The following is a 17,041-nucleotide window of genomic DNA, read 5'->3' as shown; positions in this document are numbered from 1 at the left end:
AAATGAATATGTAGTAGAAACTAGAATATACGTATGTTGTGTATTAGATGTATAATATGTACATATCGCTTATTTTGCAAGAACATGGCTTGATTGCTGAGATTGTTGACGTTTCTTTATCAAATGTTGCTAGTTGTCCTTTATCAAATTAAAGGTCTTTTTACCAGGAACACGAAAATGGTGGTGCAAATTTTGTTCAGAAAACCATAAAGCCAAAAATCCAAAAAAAAACTGGTTATATTATTAAATTAACCTGTTCACTCCCTATGTTCAAAAAAAAAAAAAATATGTATTAACCCCTTCACTTCGTCTGTCCCTAACAGGAACACTCTGTACAACATCTCCGTTCACAACCTGAGCGAGGTCACATCTCAACGTATCACTTGGGCCCCGTCAGGTGCCCATCGGGAACTTTGCATCCTCAAGGGTAAATCTGAGGATGATTGTCATAACTACATCCGAGTGGGGGCCAAACGGGACGATGGGTCCCTGTTGGTGTGCGGGACGAACGCGTACCGGCCTCTGTGTCGAGAGTATAAGAACCCATATCTTTCAACTATATCTTTCTGACTTCTCATGAGCTAGTAGTGTGTTTCTACCTTAAGGGTGGGAGGAACATAGTCTTGGACTCTTTGCATGTCTTGAATTCATGAATAGACTAGTAAAAAAAAAGAAAAAAAAATAATATGTACTAGAAACTAGAATATACGTATGTTGTGTATTAGATGTATAATATGTACATATTGTTAGATATTGCTTATTTTGCAAGAACATGGCTTGATTGCTGAGATTGTTGACGTTTCTTTATCAAATGTTGCTAGTTGTCCTTGGAGAATCGCAGATGTAGATCTGGGTCCAGAATATAAAATTCCATACCTCGGCTGGGATTGAACCCACGCCCTCCTGTTTACCAGACGAGCGCCTTGACCACTACACCACCGAGGTAGGTGGTGAGTCTTTTAGGGGCTATTTAGGGATCGATCAAAAAGCCCTCGAAAAAAGAGGCCTTTTTTAAAGAGGTTTGACAGAGGGAACTGTAACTGCTATGGTCTTATCGTGCCGAAATCGAAGAGAAGGAGGACAGGATAGGAGAAATCCAGCCGTTCCTAGAACCAACATTATCAGTGCAGGATAAAATCGCCTTGGGTGGGAATCGAACCCGCGGCCTAGCGCTTACAAGGCAGACGCTCTACAAACCAAGCTAAATAGGTTAGAGATAAAAGGGATAATCAATTTGAGAGGTATTTCTGAAGCCGTTCTACCCTAAAAGGTGTCTAAATATTTTTGAAAATATTGTACCAAATACATGAGACCACACAATAATAGTAGTAGCCTACTGCTGGAGTAAAGGGACTTTACAGTCCTATGCGAGCAGTATAAATAAGCACTATTATTATTATTGATAGAGGGAACTGTAACTGCCAAGGTCTTATCGTCCCGAAATCGAAGAGAGAAGGAAGACAGGAGAAAGCCAGCCGTTCCGAGAACAAACATTATCAGCTCAGGATAAAATCACCTTGGGTGGGAATCGAACCCGCGGCCTAGCGCTTACAAGGCAGACGCTCTACAAACCAAGCTAAATAGGTTAGAGATAAAAAGGGAGCTTAATTTGAGAAGTATGTCTGAAGCCTTTCTAACCTAAAAGGTGTCTAAAGAGAGACTTTTTTTAAAGAGGTTTGATAGAGGGAACTGTAACTGCTATGGTCTTATCGTCCCAAAATCGAAGAGAGAAGGAAGACAGGATAGGAAAGAATTGTGTGTAAATAAAACATGTTCTATTCTAACATGAAAACAGGAGAAATAAGAAAGTCATTTATTTTGGGGAGGTGTTGAGCCAGACAGTCGTGCCCGATGAGCGACAGCAGTTTTTTTTTTTTTAAAGAGGTTTGACAGAGGGAACTGTAACTGCTAAGGTCTTATCGTCCCAAAATCGAAGAGAGAAGGAGGACAGGATAGGAGAAATCCAGCCGTTCCTAGAACCAACATTATCAGTTCAGGATAAAATCGCCTTGGGTGGGAATCGAACCCGCGGCCTAGCGCTTACAAGGCAGACGCTCTACAAACCAAGCTAAATCGGTTAGAGATAAAAAGGGGTTTAATCAATTTGAGAGGTATTTCTGAAGCCGTTCTACCCTAAAAGGTATCTAAATATTTTTGAAAATATTGTACCAAATACATGAGACCTTGCTTAGACTGCGGGAGTAAAGGGACTTTTCAGTCTCATTCTGGCAGTATAAGCAGGGTATATTCTATTCTAAATAGAGTTAGGTTAAGTTCCTTACATTAAAACGTTCATTTCAAAAACTGTCCATGTCCTTCTTTTGCACGTTTTAGAAGAAGCACACCTCCATTCCTTTGCATGCACCTCCTCATCAATCTCAGAATAACCATGGTGTTTATTTTCGCGAGGTAGGTGTAGATGTCAAGACCATAGCAATACCTGTTTAGATTAACAAATGAATTTTAGTTTAAAAAAATAATAATATTAAAATAAATTTAGGTAGGTAATTGAAATTGAAATCAGGTGAGGTTTACACCTTAAAGAGGTGGGGAAAAAAAGTAAAAAGAGGATTTACGCAATTTTTCATTTTCTTTTACGACTTCTAGATGAGATCATCGCAAACAAGAGAAAAAAAGAAGAAGAAGAAAAGCAAATTTCATCAACTACCGTACATTACTTTCCTTCCTGTAGAATAAGGAAAGAAGAAATAGTCAATTTTTTACCCCTTTCGTCCCTCTGTTCTAAATAAATTCGTCAAACCCTTTCCGTTCCTTTGTCCTCCCAGGACGGTGTCCTCACGCCCCAAGACCTCTACCGGATCAAACCGTGAACTTCGTCAAAACGCACTCCCTCATGAACTCCGCCGTACCTTCTTACTTCTCCCACCCTGTATCTATTAAGGTAAACTACATAATTATACCCTAATGGTGGATTTCACCAACGACTTAATGAGAGATTTCACTAATGGGAGAATTTTGAATCATCCAAAAAGGAATTTTAAATAATCAAAAAAGGAGTTTTAATGGTCCAAAAATGAGTCTTTAGTAATCCAAAAAGGAGGCGTTTTTAAAAATTCCTGTTTGGATCATTAAAAATTCCTTTTTTTGATAATTATCATTAAAAATCATTAAAAAATCCTTTTTTATATAATTAAAAAATCTACCAGTAGTGAAATCTCTTACTAAGTCATTGATGAAATCTACCATTAACCTTATCATACAAAAATTAAATTAAAAAAAAAGTTCCACAAGAACTTTACTTAGAATAGAATATACCTTGTTTATCGTGCTAGAATGAGACTGAAAAGTCCCTTTACTCCCGCAGTCTAAACAAGGTCTCGTGTATTTTATGGGTTAAATATCTTAATACAATACATAATGCCAATAATGAAAGAGGTTAAGAAGCCTTGTTTGGTCCTCCGGCCCGAAGGACCAAATAGTTTTAATGGAGGAGTTGCAACTGGGAAAATGTTATTAATAACAGGTCGATTCCTACGTAAAAAGTTGTGAAAATCCAAATCTGAGGTCAAAACTCCGAAAAAGTAACTTTAAAAGGTCGAAAACTCAATTTCTAATTGCCGTTCTGATGAAAAAGTTCAAAGAGTTGTGACGTCAGATTTCACGTCAAAATGCGCAGAAACGCTTGCGCACAAACAAACAAAGCGGGAGTCATGAATTATGACGTTATCGCCTACGGGAGCGTATGCCGTGACGTCCAACTTCACGATTCACCGGTATTTTTTAAATCGATTTATCTCGGTATCTAGAGGTCGTAGAAGAAAAAGAAAAATTCCGTTAGTCCTCATTTTTCCTGCTCTATGACTTCGAAACATCACCCAAGTAAGCGCAAGTGATCTATTAACTAGAGTCTAGACCCTGAAAACTATAATCCAGACTAAAGGACCAAAACTTTCTAACTAGACCCTCATTTTGATACCGTGTATTGTTTGTTTGCAGGTTTCATGGGCAAGTAAATACAGCGCCATTGCTGTAGACCCACAGGTCCGATCTCTCAGTGGCAACACGTTTGATGTCATCTTTGTAGGAACAGGTAAGACCTATGATATTCCTCTTGTATTTATTTTGAAGAGTAACTACTTTGTATTGTTTGTTTGCAGGTTTCATGGGCAAGTAAATACAGCGCCATTGCTGTAGACCCACAGGTCCGATCTCTCAGTGGTAACACGTATGATGTCATCTTTGTAGGGACAGGTAAGACCCATGATATTCCTCTTGTATTTATTTTGAAGAGTAACTACTTATAACCTGTCTCGGTGGTGTAGTGGTCAAGGCGCTCGCCTGGTAAACAGGAGAGCGTGGGTTCAATCCCAGCCGAGGTATGGAATTTTATCCTCAATATAATTTGAGAATTTGACCACAATAATAGTAGTAGCCTACTGCTGGAGTAAAGGGACTTTTCAGTCCCATGCGAGCAGAGATACCCAGCCGTTCCGAGAACGAACCTTATCTGTTTGGCTTTTAATTTCACTTGTGTTTATCGTATTGTGTTGTTTGCAGGTTTCATGGGCAAGTAAATACAGCGCCATTGCTGTAGACCCACAGGTCCGATCTCTCAGTGGTAACACGTTTGATGTCATCTTTGTAGGAACAGGTAAGACCTATGATATTCCTCTTGTATTCATTTTGAAGAGTAGCTACTTATAACCTGCCTCGGTGGTGTGATGGTCAAGGCGCTCGCCTGGTAAACAGGAGAGCGTGGGTTCAATCCCAGCTGAGGTATGGAATTTTATCCTCAATATAATTTGAGATTTTGACCACAATAATAGTAGTAGCCTACTGCTGGAGTAAAGGGACTTTTCAGTCCTATGCGAGCCCCAGCCGTTCGGAGAACGAACCTTATCTGTTTGGCTTTTAATTTCACTTGTGTTTATCAATATTATTTTACCAATTCTCGTTTTCAGAGGATGGCAAGGTAGCCAAAATGGTGAACCTGGTTTCGGGTGGTGAAGGTTCTACAGCCCGCACCATCCTAATAGAAGAACTTCAAGTATTACCCCCCCGGAACACCTGTGCAAGGTTTTGCACTCTACCTAACCCTATATAGGGTTAGGTAGAGTGCAAAACTTTGCACAGGCTAATTTATTTAATTTTCCGTTTTCAGAGGATGACCAGGTAGCCAAAATGGTTTATTTAGTGTCCCATGGCGAAGGACTCCAAGTACCTATTACCTCCTGGTACACCCGTACAAAGTTTGTACTCTGCCTAACCCTATGAAATTTAATGTGATTTCTCGTTTTCAGAGGATGGCAAGGTACAGGAGAGCGTGGGTTCAATCCCAGCTGAGGTATGGAATTTTATTCTCAATATAATTTGAGAATTTGACCACAATAATAGTAGTAGCCCACTGCTAGAGTAAAGGGACTTTTCAGTCCTATGCGAGCCCCAGCCGTTCCGAGAACGAACCTTATCTGGTTGGCTTTTAATTTCACTTGTGTTTATCAATATTTGTTGCGGTTCTCGAGATAGAGCGATCAGTGTGTGAACTATGAAATGTGAACTGTGAATGAGTTCTTGTTCTTATAATATAAGATTTGACCAATTCTCGTTTTCAGAGGATGGCAAGGTGGCCAAAATGGTGAACCTGGTTTCCGGTGGCGAAGGTTCGACAGCCCGCACGGTATTAATTGAAGAACTCCAAGTACTACCTCCCGGTACACCTGTTCAAAGCTTGCACATTGTACGAACCACATCATTGGCGCACGCTAAACTTCTTGTGGTATCCAACAGTCAACTAACTCACATAGCCCTGCACAGGTGTAAGGTGTTCTCTACTTGCGCGTAAGTACAAAAGAGTGTTGTCCACAATACCTTCTGGGCTAATTTAGGTTAGATTTCTGTTCAAAGCTTGCACATTGTACGAACCACATCATTGGCGCACGCTAAACTTCTTGTGGTATCCAACAGTCAACTAACTCACATAGCTCTGCACAGGTGCAAGGTGTTCTCTACTTGCGCGTAAGTACAAAAGAGTGTTACCCACAACACCTTCTGGTCTAATTTAGGTTGGATTTTTCACTTGTCTTGTGGTATCCAACAGTCAACTAACTCACATAGCTCTGCACAGGTGCAAGGTGTTCTCTACTTGCGCGTAAGTACAAAAGAGTGTTGTCCACAATACCTTCTGGGCTAATTTACGTTAGATTTTTCACTTTGAAGATCTGAAAAAAATTAACTAAGGATGTTTCTTTTTCTTCTACGACTTCTACATCCCGAGACAAATCGCTTTGAAAAGTTCTGGTAAGCCAGCCTAGTTAGCTTAGTTGGTAGTGCGTCTGCCTTGTAAGCGCTAGGCCGTGGGTTCGATTCCCGCCCGGGGTGGATTTTATCCTGATGAGATAATGTTCGTTCTCGGAACGGCTGGTTTTCTCCTATCCTGTCTTCCTTCTCTCTTCGCTTTTCGGGACGATAAGACCATAGCAGTTACAGTTCCCTCTGTCAAACCTCTTAAAAAAAGTTCTGGTAAAATGGAAAGTACACACAACGAACACGAAAGTCACATTTTTGATCATTGTTAACACTCAGATATCTTACGTCACAAGTGTCTAGGTTATAGGCAATGGCAGATTTAACTAATTTGAATGTTTGACCTTTTCAGTTAGGAGACTTTCACAGTTTCGAGTTCTGTTCTCGGAATTGAATTTTTTTCAACGTTTTAAATTACCTTGTTTAGACTGCTGGGGTAAAGGGACTTTTCAGTCCTATTGCAGCAGGATAAACAAGGTATATTCTATTCCATTCTTTTCTACTCTATTCTATTCTACATTTTAAACTTTTTTTTCTCTCTCTCACACACACACAGGGACTGCGTCAATCTGCAAGACCCGTACTGCGCGTGGGATCTCAAACTGCGCAAGTGCGTCCCGTATCAGGAGCGCACCCTACTCAACCAGTCCCAGTTCGTTCAGAGCATTCTCAAATCGGGTCCCGGATCGTGTCCCAAACCGGATTATGACCCGCTTACCTCGGAACATATCCGGGACAGCATAGATAATGATTTGGGTAAGCTGTATTTGGTTGTCGAACAAATGAACTGAGCTCATGAACATGTTGGTCCAATGATATTGAAAATTTACATGAGCATACTATCAGAGAATGTAACTGAAATTATATTTAATGAACTCCCCAGGAGCGCACCCTACTCAACCAGTCCCAGTTCGTTCAGAGCATTCTCAAATCGGGTCCCGGATCGTGTCCCAAACCGGATTATGACCCCCTTACCTCTGAACATATCCGGGACAGCATAGATAATGATTTGGGTAAGCTGTATTTGGTTGTCGAACAAATGAACTGAGCTCATGAATATGTTGGTCCAATGATTGCATAGTTTATTATAATGAAGTAGCATTATTTCGGGTCCCGGATCGTGTCCCAAACCGGATTATGACCCCCTTACCTCTGAACATATCCGGGACAGCATAGATAATGATTTGGGTAAGCTATATTCGGTTGTCGAACAAATGAACTGAGCTCATGAATATGTTGGTCCAATGATTGCATAGTTTATAATGAAGTAGCATTATTTTGAAAATGTGTGGGTCAATGTGCCGGTAAGTGACAGGCCCACTGAGCCGAAGGACGAGGGTTCGAGGCCCTGTTCCATGAAACTATAGCTCATTCATCATCATCATCAAATCTTAAGTCGTTCCGTCCAAGGGTACGGGTCGGCTGTGTACAAAGCCTCTCCACCATATTCTATCATTATATTTCTGATGAATATTGATGGTGTTTGGATTTTGTCCTCTTTTGGATATGTCTCTATTGATCATATCCTTCCACCGCAATCGCGATCTTCCTCTTCTTCTGTGGCCATTCAACTCGAGGTTGAACATTTGTTTAGCTCATTGATGCCTGCTATATCTAACATCATCCAGCCTTTAAGTGGGGATGACTTTTTTTCCCACGAATAACGAAGAAGAGTGGGGGGAACGCCTCGACGACACTAGCAGACAAAGCAAACACTTTCAAAAACCACATGATGCTACTCCTGAGTGACATCTCCAACATTTTCCTTAATAAAGGGGAAAATTATGCTGAGTGCAATCTAATGTAGATCCTATCTTTGGTTGGGTGGATCCTATCTTTGGTTGGGTGGATCCTATCTTTGGTTGGGTTATCCTATCTTTGGTTGGGTTATCCTATCTTTGGTTGGGTGGAAGAGCTCACTGTGTGAGAATCCTGCCATAAAGCCTTAAAAAAAAATCCTATCTTTGGTTGGGTGGAAGAGCTCACTGTGTGAGAATCCTGCCATAAAGCCTTAAAAAAAAATGGAGCAGAGGTGGGGAATGTGTGGGTCAATGTGCCGGTAAGTGACAGGCCCACTGAGCCGAAGGACGAGGGTTCGAGGCCCTGTTCCATGAAACTATAGCTCATTGATGCCTGCTATATCTAACACCATCCAGCCTTTGAGTGGGGATGACTTTTAACGAAGACCACGAATAACGAAGAAGAGTGGGCCTCGACGGCACTAGCAGACAAAGCAAACACTTTCAAAAACCACATGATGCTACTCCTGAGTGACATCTTCAACATTTTCCTTAATAGAGGGGAAAATTATGCTGAGTGCAATCTAATGTAGGGGAAAATGGAGCAGAGGTGGGGAAATGTTTAAATAATAATAATAATAATGTTGGCTGGCATCAGTCGGCATCAATGATGGGGATTAAAAATAATAAGCGTTATAATTATATTAATTAAAATAATTAACAAATTAAAATTCTCCTTTTCCTCTCCGCAGAATCAATAGCTCAACAGGCGTCCCAACAGGACAAGATCGTCATCTACACGGGCAACACGCTGGGTCTCACCGTTCTAACGTCCGTGTTGCTAACGCTGCTCATCGGATTCACCGCTGGATACCTCTGTTCGCGTTACGTACGCCACGATACGTACACCAACATGATCCCGTTTCATCCGCATCAGCAGCTTAATAGGTAAGATAGATCCGGCCCGAAGGACCAAAATATTACAATCCGGCCCGAAGGACCAAAGAGTTATGATCTGGCCCGAAGGACCAAAATATTACAATCCGGCCCGAAGGACCAAAGAGTTATGATCCGGCCCGAAGGACCAAAATATTATAATCCGGCCCGAAGGACCAAAATATTATAATCCGGCCCGAAGGACCAAAATATTACAATCCGGCCCGAAGGATCAAAATATTATAATCCGGCCCGAAGGACCAAAAATTATTTTACTGGCACGACTATCTATCCCAACACATCCATAGAATAGGTATCAAAAACTCTTCTTTTTCTGATTCGCCTTTTCCCGTGTACAGACGGGGTCGGCGTTTTTCGCCAGCCTCTTAATCAGCCCTAACTAGGGTGATTGCTTTGGCCTGACATTTGGTTTTGGCCACAAAAAATTTAATAGCAAGGGAAATTCAGGCTGGTATACTCCCTGTTTAAAGTTCCCCAGCCAGACTAAGCTGGTCTACCTCTTGTTTAACGTCCCCCAGCCAGACAATAACGACCCCAACTGGAATTTGGAAATAAAGGGGCTTACCGATTTTTTTTTCCAATTTTTCTATTTCAATTCAATTTCATTTATTTTTAATATTTAACAAAATGACAGATGTACAAATGTGTTTTTTCCAATATTCAAGTCCCAAGACAGAAAAGACTTCGAAATTTTAAATTCATATAAAATAAATACTCTCTCGTGTTCACAGACTCGACAACAGCGCCAGCATAGAGACCGGGACCGGCGTAGGTCTAGGCGCCGGGGGTTACCTGAACGCAACACCCAACAACAAGAACATGTTAGCGCAACTGAGCCAAGCGCTAAGCGACACGGAAGCGCGCTCGCCTAAGAATGATTTGAACGAGAAGAATTCCGCGGTGGATAATAATAAGACGCTGCAGAAGGTGAAGAAAACGTACATTTGAACTGAAAATGTACTGAAAAAGTGTACTTTTGAACTGAAAAGTTCTGAAAAACGTACATTTGAACTGAAAATGTACTGAAAAAGTGTACTTTTGAACTGAAAAGTTCTGAAAAACGTACATTTGAAACCGAGAGAACGTATTGGGTTTTTTTCATGCATTTGAGCTTGGAATAGAGTAAAACGTACGTTTGAAACCGAGAAAACGTATTGGGTTTTTTTCATGCATTTGAGCTTAGAATAGAGTTTTTTATCTGTGATATTCCGTAGTTGTCCCGTAACTTATGTCTGCACTTGGTCAAGTGGAAAGGCGGCCAAGTGTAGACATGGGCTGTAGTGTTTTGTCCATTTGTTTTTAACTTGTAGAGCCGCCATTTTTTGTGGGATTGAAGAGGTGGTTTGTGTTGAGTCTTAAGGTAGAAACACTAGGCTTAACCCATAAGAGCGAAAAACGTACTGTGTGGCCTTGAAAAAGATTGTGTTAGTGTCTCATAATTTAATCATTATTATTTTATTGGGAAAAAGAAAAAAAAAACTATGTATTGTAATTTTATTTTTTAAAGTGAAAAAAAATGTACTGTGTGGCCTTAAAAAAGATTGTGTTAGTGTCTCATAATTTAATCATTATTATTTTATTGGGAAAAGAAAAAAAAAAACTATGCCGGTACTGAGTAAGTATGTCAAATAATAACGAAAATAGTAGGAAATTTTGTTTTCTAATTCTAATTAATAGACAAATCCCCGATGCATCCGGTACTGAGTAAGTATGTCAAATAATAACGAAAATAGTGGGAAATTTTGTTTTCTAATTCTAATTAATAGACAAATCCCCGATGCACTCTGACGTGGAGCTACTGAGATATCAGCGAAAAAGAGAAAAGGGTTTGGTCAAGTTTGGTGTGACTTTAATGTAGGCCTCGGCTCTCATGGGTTAGTACAGAAGAACTAAGCTGGTCTACCTCTTGTTTAACGCCCCCCAGCCAGACAATAACGACCCCAACTGGAATTTGGAAATAAAGGGGTATACCGATTTTTTTTTTTTTTTTCCAATTTTTCTATTTCAATTCAATTTCATTTATTTTTAATATTTAACAAAATGACACATGAACAAATGTGTTTTTTCCAATATTCAAGTCCCAAGACAGAAAAGACTTCGAAATTTTAAATTCATATAAATACTCTCTCGTGTTCACAGACTCGACAACAGCGCCAGCATAGAGACCGGGACCGGCGTAGGTCTAGGCGCCGGGGGTTACCTGAACGCAACACCCAACAACAAGAACATGTTAGCGCAACTGAGCCAAGCGCTAAGCGACACGGAAGCGCGCTCGCCTAAGAACGATTTGAACGAGAAGAATTCCGCGGTGGATAACAATAAGACGCTGCAGAAGGTGAAGAAAACGTACATTTGAACTGAAAATGTACTGAAAAAGTGTACTTTTGAACTGAAAAGTTCTGAAAAACGTACGTTTGAAACCGAGAAAACGTATTGGGTTTTTTTCATGCATTTGAGCTTAGAATAGAGTTTTTTATCTGTGATATTCCGTAGTTGTCCCGTAAGGATAATAATAAGACGCTGCAGAAGGTGAAGAAAACGTACATTTGAACTGAAAATGTACTGAAAAAGTGTACTTTTGAACTGAAAAGTACTGAAAAACGTACATTTGAAACCGAGAAAACGTATTGGGTTTTTTTCATGCATTTGAGCTTGGAATAGGGTTTTTTATCTGTGATATTCCGTAGTTGTCCCGTAGCTTATGTCTGCACTTGGTCAAGTGGAAAGGCGGCCAAGTGTAGACATGGGCTGTAGTGTTTTGTCCATTTGTTTTTAACTTGTAGAGCCGCCATTTTTTGTGGGATTGAAGAGGTGGTTTGTGTTGAGTCTTAAGAAACACTAGGCTTAACCCATAAGAGTCAAACTTTTTTCTCATTCTTCTTTTTCTTTCGTTGGATCTTGCTGAAATTTAACTGCTTCTAACTCCGGACCGGTACTGAAAGAAATGTACTGTGTGGCCTTGAAAAAGATTGTGTTAGTGTCTCATAATTTAATCATTATTATTTTATTGGGAAAAAGAAAAAAAAACTATGTATTGTAATTTTATTTTTTAAAGTGAAAAGAAATGTACTGTGTGGCCTTAAAAAAGATTGTGTTAGTGTCTCATAATTTAATCATTATTATTTTATTGGGAAAAGAAAAAAAAACTATGTATTGTAATTCTATTCCTTGCCTATTTTGTAGAAAAAAATTATGTGGCCTTAGAAACAGTGTGTTAATCTTGCTTCCTACAGGTAGAATAGAATATACCTTGTTTATCCTGCCAGAATGAGACTGAAAAGTCCCTTTACCCGCGCAGTCTAAATAAGGTACAACAGAACTCCATTAGATAGCTATTATTTTTGCTTATTTTACAATGTTACCCACTTATTTATGAACAAAAATCCTCGCTCTCAAGTCAGACTAATTGCACTAAGCCGCGGGTTCGATTCCCGCCCGGGACGGATTTTATCCTGAATGGTTTAAGTCCATTAGATAGCTATTATTTTTGCTTATTTTACAATGTTACCCACTTATTTATGAACAAAAATCCTCGCTCTCAAGTCAGACTAATTGCCAGCCTAGTTAGGTTGGTTGGTAGCGCGTCTGCCTTGTAAACACTAAGCCGCGGGTTCGATTCCCGCCCGGGACGGATTTTATCCTGAAATGTTTAAGTCTCTCGGAACGGCTGGCTTTCTCCTATTCTGTCTTCCTTCTCTCTTCGATTTCGGGACGATAAGACCATAGCAGTTACATTTCCCTCTATCAAACCTCTTTTTTAAAAAAAAAAAAAACTTATTTTTTCTTCTTCTTCTTTTTTTTATATCAATTTTGGACAATCAAATGTTTAGAATTAATGCTTCAGTGCAGCTTGAGAGCCAGTATTTTGTTCATAAATATGGGTGTTTAAGTTCGCTTTAAGCCGACCCATTTTGAGTGCCTTGCCTATCAGCGAAAAAGAGAAAAGGGTTTGGTCCAGTTTGGTGTGACTTTAATGTAGGCCTCGGCTCTCATGGGTTAGTACAGAAGAAAAACAAGTCGGATTTATCTGCCTGACCAACGTCTGAAACTTCTTAACCGATTGATCCAGTGGTTAACACCCATCAGTGGCGTAGCGTCCATGTAGAATAGAATAGAAGAATAGAGGCTGGCTTTCTCCTATTCTGTCTTCCTTCTCTCTTCGATTTCGGGACGATAAGACCATAGCAGTTACAGTTCCCTCTGTCAAACCTCGAGAGCCAGTATTTTGTTCATGAATATGGGTGTTTAAGTTCGCTTTAAGCCGACCCATTTTGAGTGCCTTGCCTTTTTTTTATATCATTTGTAACCGGGGCCAGAATCTGAGGTTAAACTCCATTTAAGTTTGATTCTAGAATCAAGCGATCTGATTGGTTGATTTCAAAACTATCAGCCAATGAGATTGCTTAATGCAAGTGTTGAGCTTATACCGGGTTCAAACTGAGATTGGGGGCCCGGCCTTTAGTATTTTCTCACAGATTTGTATTTTCAATATTTTGTAAAGAACCCATTTTTATTTGTATTGTTATTAAAATATGTTTTTAATTTTAAAAATTCATCTTTATGTCTTATTATTATTGCAGTGTTATTGTGTATTTTTTTAAACATCATTTTATTTGTAAATATAGTTTATTTTTTACAAAAACAAATTTTCAAAATCAAATTTCTGGCCGTTGTTTTTATTCACTTTCCACCATTTGTAATTTTGTAGGTACTCAAGGGCCGAAGTAAATTCTAAAAGTTATATACCCAATTACCCACTGATAATTTGGGTTAGTGTTTTACCTTTTAAAATGCAACTTTTTGAAGTAGTCGCCAAATTTTGGCCGGTGCCAGGGTCGGCCCCAGGGGGGGGTCAACATCAAAATCTTAAATGGGAACCCCCTGATTGTGATACATCAAATTAAAGGCCTTAAGAAACGAAGTACTTTGATACAAGTTTGAGCTCGATTCAACAACCAGGGCCAGAGTTGTGAACTATTCAATTTTTTTTATTATTATTTATTTATTTATTATTATTTTTTTTTTTTTTTTCATGTTTTTTTTCATGTTCTTACGTCATAGGGAAAGCCCACCAAAATGGGAAGATTCATTGGGATATGGTGATTTGTCCTTCAAATAGGTTACCACTAATGATTCACATAGGAAATTCAGACCCAAAAATAAATATTTGATTTTAATTTTCGAAAATAGACGTCAATTTTCACCCCCCGGAGGCAATCAGGGCGAAAGTTTAGATCTCCGGCCTGTTGTTGGATCAAGCTCAAACTTCAAAAGTACTACATTCTTTTAAGTCTCTTAATTTCGTGTATCACAATCGGGGTTCCATTTAACGATTTTGAAGTTGACCCCCCCCTAGCGGCCGAATCTTGGCACCGCCAAACATTGGCGACTACTTCAAAAGTTGCATTTTGAAAATTAAACCTAACCCAATTGTTCAGCTTCTCATCTTCAGCCAGTAAAAAAATATTCAGGGGTCCAAGACTTTTCGTCCTAATCATACTTGTTGGGACGGACTTTCCCAGTAAAACAATATACAGTGCGTACCGGAGCTTACTTTAGTAGTAGTCGAGCACGTCATGTAGGCGTTAGGCGGCGGGTTCGATTTCCCGCCCGGGGCGGATTTATTTCTATCCTGAAAATTGGGTAGTATAGGTTTCATCCGTTCTCGGGACGGCTGGCTTTCTCCTATCCTGTCTCTTCCCTTCTCTCTTCGAATTTCGGGACGCGATAAGACACTAGCAGTTACAGTTCCTCTGTCAAACCTCTTAAAAAAAAAAAGACTAAAAGAAGACAAACGGTTGACCCCCTCCACCCACCTTCTCCCAAGTTGTTTTACATCACCTATACAGCGATGTCTCAGATGTAGACAATTCGTCCCACCCTGTACCTACAACGGAAAAACAAACAGTACGGTTTTTCTTGGTATTATTAATTCATTTTTACAAAGTGAGGTCACATGTATCTATCCTTTGATCGAAAATAATAATCACTATGTCACCATATTTGCCTAAACAGTAAAAGAGAGGTGCGGAAATCAAAGCTTTCTCTGTTTGATTTCGGGAAAATTAGCCCTCCATTGTTACAGTACCCAAAAAAAAAAAAAAAAAAAAAAAAAAAAAAAAAAAACTGGAAACCTACCTACTTCAAAGAATTTTTTATTTGGAAAGTCAACATAATTAAAATAGCACAGTTTACTCAGGTACTGAAAAAACCATAAAAGGCTGGCTTTCTCCTATCCTGTCCTTCTCTCTTCGATTTCGGGACGATAAGACCTTAGCAGTTACAGTTCCCCCTATCATAACATTCATAACTCTTTTAAAGAAAAATAATAAAGAGAAAGGCCCTGGATATAAAAGTACAGTAACTCCTACATTGAAAAGCTCTACACTCGTAGATTAGGGTTAGGTAGCTCGCAAAATTCTACAATGTATCTCGCCCCATTGAAAGACCTACTGGACGTGATTTTATTTCTGATCAGACTCAAGGATCTCACCTACATCACCATTCTGACCTGCTTTGCACCTGGTAAGTAAATAGAATAGAATTGCATAAAGTAGAAAAGAATAGAATAGAACAGAATAGAATAGCATAAAGTAGAAAAGAATAGAACAGAATAGAATAGAAAAGAATAAAACAGAAAAGAATAGAATAGCATAAAGTAGAAAAGAATAGAACAGAATAGAATAGAAAAGAATAAAACAGAAAAGAATAGAATAGAAAAGAATAAAACAGAAAAGAATAGAATAGCATAAAGTAGAAAAGAATAGAACAGAATAGAATAGCATAAAGTATAAAAGAATAGAATAAACGAAGTGAGTTGTAAATTTAGCCTCACCGAGTTTTTCTCAGACTGCTGAGGATTTTATCGGTTTACCCTTTAGTTCTAATTGAGTGCGAAGGGCATCCACTTGTAAAATTTGAAGCCATAACCAAATGTCAGTCCAAAACAATCACCCCAGTTAGGGCTGATTGAGAGGCTGACGAGAAACGCCGACCCCGTCTGTATCTGTACACGGGAAAAGGCGAAGAAAAAGAAGAAGAGTTTTGAAAATTAGTACCCTGTCGAAATAAAATCAAACTAAAATCAAATACACTCGAACTCAAAGATGTTTAAAACTCAAAGATGTTTTTACGTACATACTAACTCCAAAAACATCAAAGTCAAATATTATTTGCCAGAGGCGATAGTGTGTTTGTGATGAGTGCACCAGTTCCCCAAGAATCGCTTAAGGTCAGCAACGTTGTGCGTGGTTGGTATTCGGACGGGTCAACATCTGGGTAATTACTCACTGTGATTACCCAGATGGTCCCTTACCCTTACCCAGACGCGATTGCGTGCTGCTGGCTTTTTCCGGCCCCACTTAGTTTGGGTGAGGTTAATGTGAGTAAGCGGATAGCTTGTCGTAGCATGCCCATCCCGTAGTATGCCTCTCATCAGATGGGCGAGAAGAGACACAATACTTCCCGTCTGTGTCGTAGCATGCCCATCCCGTAGTATGCCTCTCATCAGATGGGCGAGAAGAGACACAATACTTCCCATTTACTAGGTGCTGAGTCAACACGAGAACACCAGAAAGTAACCCGTTGAAATATTTGCAATCGAAAAACGAGTACAAATTTTTTGTCCATGGTGGGATTCGAACCCGGGACCTTCTGCATGGCAAGCAAGCGCGTTACCACTGGACTAACCGTGCCCTTGAGTATTATTTTGAAAATCTGTAAATTTCATGATACGGCACGATGGACCGAAAAATTATAATCCGGCCCGATGGACCAAATTATGAGTTATTTTATTGATTTTGGATTTTTTCTTCCAGATAATCACATATCAGACGTGGATGTGAGTGGAGAAGGAAAAGAGTGCAGTCCAGCCAAATGTCCCTCCTGTGTGGGTCAATGTGCCGGTAAGTGACAGGCCCACTGAGCCGGTTCGAGGCCCTGTTCCATGAAACTATAGCTCATTGATGCCTGCTATATCTAACACCATCCAGCCTTCGAGTGGGGATAGAATAGAATAGAATATACCTTGTTTATCCTGCTCGAATGAGACTAAAAAGTCCCTTTACCCCAGCAGTCTAAAC

At 39.6% G+C, this 17,041-nt stretch overlaps 1 protein-coding gene across 1 annotated transcript; it reads left to right on the top strand.

Annotated features, from left to right (window-relative positions):
* Nucleotides 1–300: 300 nt before the first annotated feature.
* Nucleotides 301–11,457, top strand: LOC103519520 (semaphorin-1A-like; the record flags this gene model as incomplete). The annotated part of the gene is given in 11 exon segments (XM_026830989.1): nt 301–544; nt 2,785–2,805; nt 2,808–2,902; nt 3,958–4,051; nt 5,574–5,799; nt 6,821–7,034; nt 7,148–7,277; nt 8,297–8,323; nt 8,756–8,951; nt 9,692–9,906; nt 11,087–11,457. Coding segments are annotated over 11 exon segments (1,692 nt in total), but the record flags the coding sequence as incomplete, so codon positions are not given.
* Nucleotides 11,458–17,041: the final 5,584 nt, after the last annotated feature.

This window comes from Diaphorina citri, unplaced genomic scaffold, assembly GCF_000475195.1.
Source record: "Diaphorina citri unplaced genomic scaffold, Diaci psyllid genome assembly version 1.1 scaffold2771, whole genome shotgun sequence".
In the NCBI taxonomy this organism is placed as follows: Eukaryota; Metazoa; Arthropoda; class Insecta; order Hemiptera; family Psyllidae; genus Diaphorina; species Diaphorina citri.
Note: the sequence above shows the minus strand (reverse complement) of the source record. Positions and strands in the feature narration are given on the sequence as shown.